This window comes from Hordeum vulgare, chromosome 3H, assembly GCF_904849725.1.
Source record: "Hordeum vulgare subsp. vulgare chromosome 3H, MorexV3_pseudomolecules_assembly, whole genome shotgun sequence".
Classification (NCBI taxonomy): Eukaryota; Viridiplantae; Streptophyta; class Magnoliopsida; order Poales; family Poaceae; genus Hordeum; species Hordeum vulgare.
In genome coordinates, this window is record NC_058520.1 from 512,059,515 (window position 1) to 512,063,453 (window position 3,939).

The 3,939-nt window shown below is 53.1% G+C and overlaps 1 protein-coding gene across 1 annotated transcript; it reads left to right on the forward strand.

The window, feature by feature from the left end:
* Positions 1-351: 351 nt before the first annotated feature.
* LOC123444586 (receptor-like serine/threonine-protein kinase SD1-8) lies at positions 352-3,673 on the forward strand. The gene is made up of 6 exons (XM_045121364.1): positions 352-1,813; positions 1,898-2,244; positions 2,344-2,554; positions 2,719-2,956; positions 3,048-3,198; positions 3,286-3,673. Exons 1-6 carry the CDS (start codon positions 517-519, stop codon positions 3,574-3,576), a joined length of 2,535 nt encoding a protein of 844 aa, XP_044977299.1. The 5' UTR covers positions 352-516; the 3' UTR covers positions 3,577-3,673.
* Positions 3,674-3,939: the final 266 nt, after the last annotated feature.

The window sequence follows — 3,939 nt, forward strand, 5'->3', positions numbered from 1 at the left end:
GCAAGTGCACCGCAATATTCGGATCTGATACCGTGATATCGAAGTTTGACCACCCATCCATTCAAGCATATTATTGTTTTCTTCTCTGATGATGATTGACATGTTCCATCCAAATGTATTCATGATTGTAGAAAAAACAATAGGATCCAACACAATAGGATGTATTCACGGGCAACAATAGGATGGAACACAATAGGATGTATATAGAGTTTAAGACCAAACCCTAACAAGATGGGCGAAGATTAAAGTATATGTATATGTACGCGTACCATCAGTGATCTCGTTGTTTGAACACCCATGTGACAACACGCCTCTTCCGGATGCCGACGTTGACCACCCCACATTTTCTGCTAATAAGCAAGGGAAGCAACATTACTTCTTTCAGCACTCAAGCAGCCACTCAACCAGAGTATCGGTTTCCATTCACACATACCTCACCGGCCGCCGGCCACCGGCCGCTGGCAGCTCGCGTATTTGAGTGGCCAATTCCACAGCAAAGAGATCATTGGATAGGTGATGAGGAGGCGTGCGCTCTCTGTACTCCTTGTCGCGGCCACCTATCTCTCCGTCTCGATCGCCACCGACACCATCGACTTGGCCGCGTCCATCACCGGCAACCAGACACTCATCTCCGCCCGCGGGAAATTCAGGTTAGGCTTCTTCAGCCCACCCGGCAGCTCCGACGGCAGGACCTACATTGGCATTTGGTACGCAGACATCCCAGTACAGACCGTCGTGTGGGTCGCCAACCGCCAGAACCCGGTGGTCCAATACCCGGGCGTCCTCAAGCTCTCCCCCGACGGCTGCATTGTCATCGTCGACGGCCAGAACTCCACCGTTTGGTCCTCCGCGGCGCCCACCGGAAGCGTGACCGCCAAGGCCACCGCTCGGCTTCTCGACAGCGGCAACTTGGTCGTGAGCTCTGATGGAAGTGGATCGAGCCAGAGCGTGGCGTGGCAGAGCTTCGACTACCCGACGGACACGCAGCTCCCGGGCATGAAGGTCGGGGTGGATCACCGGAGTGGCGTATCCTGGAACATGACGTCGTGGAGCAGCCCGACCGACCCCTCCCCGGGGGAGTACACGGTCAAGCTGATCACCGGCGGACTGCCTGAGTTCTTCCTCTTCCGCGGCCCGGCGAAGGTCTTCACGACCGGGCCATGGAACGGCGTGGTGCTCACCGGCGTGCCGGAGCTCAAGACCCAGGATTACACGTTCGCGCTCGTGTCCAACCCCAACGAGACGTACTGCACCTACCACATCAGCTCCCCGACGCTGCTGACGCGGCTCGTCCTGGAAGGCTCGACGGGGCTGCTGCAGCGGTACGTGTGGGCCGACGGCGCGTGGAACAACTTCTGGTACCACCCGACCGACCCCTGCGACAGCTACGCCAGGTGCGGCCCTTTCGGTTTCGCCTACTGCGACACCGCGCATTCGCCCGAGTGTAGCTGCTTGCCGGGGTTCCAGCCGCGGTCACCGAAGTGGAGCTTCAGGGACGGCTCCGGCGGCTGCGTCAGGAAGACAAAGTTGAGCTGCGGACACAGCGACGGCTTCTGGCCAGTGAACAATATGAAGCTGCCGGTGGCGACTAACGCCACGGTGCACGCCGAGATGTCGCTGGGCGAGTGCAGACAGTTGTGCCTGGCCAACTGCAGCTGCAGGGCCTACTCCGCCGCGAACATCAGCGGGGGCGTCAGCCGCGGGTGCGTCATTTGGGCCACCGATCTGCTGAACATGCGGCAGTATCCGGCCGTCATGCAGGACCTCTACATCCGGCTCGCGCAGTCAGATGTAGATGCCTTGAACGTCTCAGGTTAGAACAATTTCCCTGTTTTCCCAAGCACAGTTTGTCTCCCATTTCGAGCGAGTCTTCATAGTCGTGGCTACTTGATTGCAGTTGCAGGTAAGCGCCGACGCCCCATGGTGATCGCCGTCGCCGCGACTATTTCCGGCGTGTTTCTTCTGGCAGCCGCTGGCTGCTTATGTTTCTGGAGATACAAAGCGAGGAGGAAGCGCCGGCGTCATGCGCCTGAAACGGCGCCAGGCAGTGGAGACAACGTGCTTCCATTCAGGGCCAGAAAACACCCTGATTTGAGCCCAGCACGGGACGACGAGAACAAGATGAGCTGCGGCGAAGACGATCTGGACCTTCCCTTGTTCGATCTCGCAGTGATCCTCGCCGCCACGGACAACTTCGCGGCGGAGAGCAAGCTAGGAGAAGGTGGATTTGGCCCTGTCTATTTGGTAAGATCATCAAGATCAAGGGAAACTACTAGAATAAGTGGTGATTCTCCGCATGTTATTTTAATAAAATAATGTTATACGAAATATAATAATGAGCAGGGAAGGCTTGAGGATGGGCAAGAAGTAGCTGTGAAGAGGTTGTCCAAGAAATCATCGCAAGGTGTCGAGGAATTCAAGAACGAGGTGAGGCTGGTCGCCAAGCTCCAGCACAGGAACCTCGTGAGGCTGCTCGGCTGCTGCATCGACGACGATGAGAGGATGCTCGTCTACGAGTTCATGCACAACAACAGCCTGGATACCTTCATATTTGGTCAGTTCATTAGTTTGTTACACAAGAGAAAAACTCGTGGTAACTTATTTCCCTAAATCAAATGAACACCAACTATGGTTGCATGTATCTGATTGATGCAGAGAGCTTCGTTCCTCCTTTTACAAAAGAAAAATGAACACCAACTTGGATGTATTATCATGCAGATGAAGCAAAGGGTAAGTTGCTAGGATGGAGCAAACGCTTTGAGATCATTCTGGGGATCGCGCGGGGTCTGCTCTACCTCCACGAGGATTCGAGGGTGAGGATCATCCACAGGGATATGAAAGCGAGCAACGTGTTGCTGGACAGAAACATGATCCCCAAGATATCAGACTTCGGCATCGCGAGAATGTTCGGAGGCGACCAGACAACTGCCTACACCCTGAAGGTCATCGGGACATAGTGAGTGTTATCATCTCTGAAACCATCGTGTATGTACGACGTATACACTGTTATCGAGATGCTGACTATTGGGGTGGTGGCCGATCACCAGCGGTTACATGTCCCCGGAATACGCCATGGATGGCGTGTTCTCCATCAAATCAGACATCTACAGCTTCGGCGTCATGGTGCTGGAGATCGTCACCGGCAAGAAAATCCGAGGGTTTTACGACGAAGAGCTTGATCTAAACCTCTGCGGTTATGTAAGCACCATCGTGATTAACTGTCACAAGCGGTCAAGCTTGAACCAGTTTTGTTGCTAATGTACGATCATGCTGATGGTTTTTCAGGCGTGGATGTTGTGGAAGGAAGGCAGGAGCACGGAGCTCCTGGATAATGCGATGGGCAGCAGCTGCGATCACAGCCAGGTGCGGAGGTGCGTACAGGTTGCGCTTATGTGCGTCGACGTGCAGCCTAGGAACAGGCCGATGATGTCTTCGGTTGTCATGATGCTGGCCGGCGAGAATGCCACGTTGCCGGAGCCAAATGAGCCCGGAGTAAACCTGGGGAGGAACAGGGCAGATACAGGGTTTTCTTTAACTCAAAGTGAGTTCACTGTCACTACGACAGATACTGGGTAGTTTAGCCTGGTGTGTGGAATGGTATTCACAGGTTACAACGGAAGTTTCCTTTTTGTTTCTCTCTCACCATTACTATGCTACCCGGTGAAGTTAATTATGACACGCCTAGGGGACCAAAGTAGTGCATCCTAGTTTACTTCCTTCGTCCCATAATGTAAAACGTCTTTTTACGCTAGTTTTACATTATGGGACGAAGAGAGTATTTGTTTTTGGACGGTAGACGACTTTATAAAAATGAGTAGAGCATTGCATCATTATATAATCAGAGACGAGTAGAGTATCTCTAACCGATCCCTTATCATTTTCATTTAGAGAAACAAACGACCAAGTATTCTTTAAAGGAAAAGCATATTTGATCCTTAA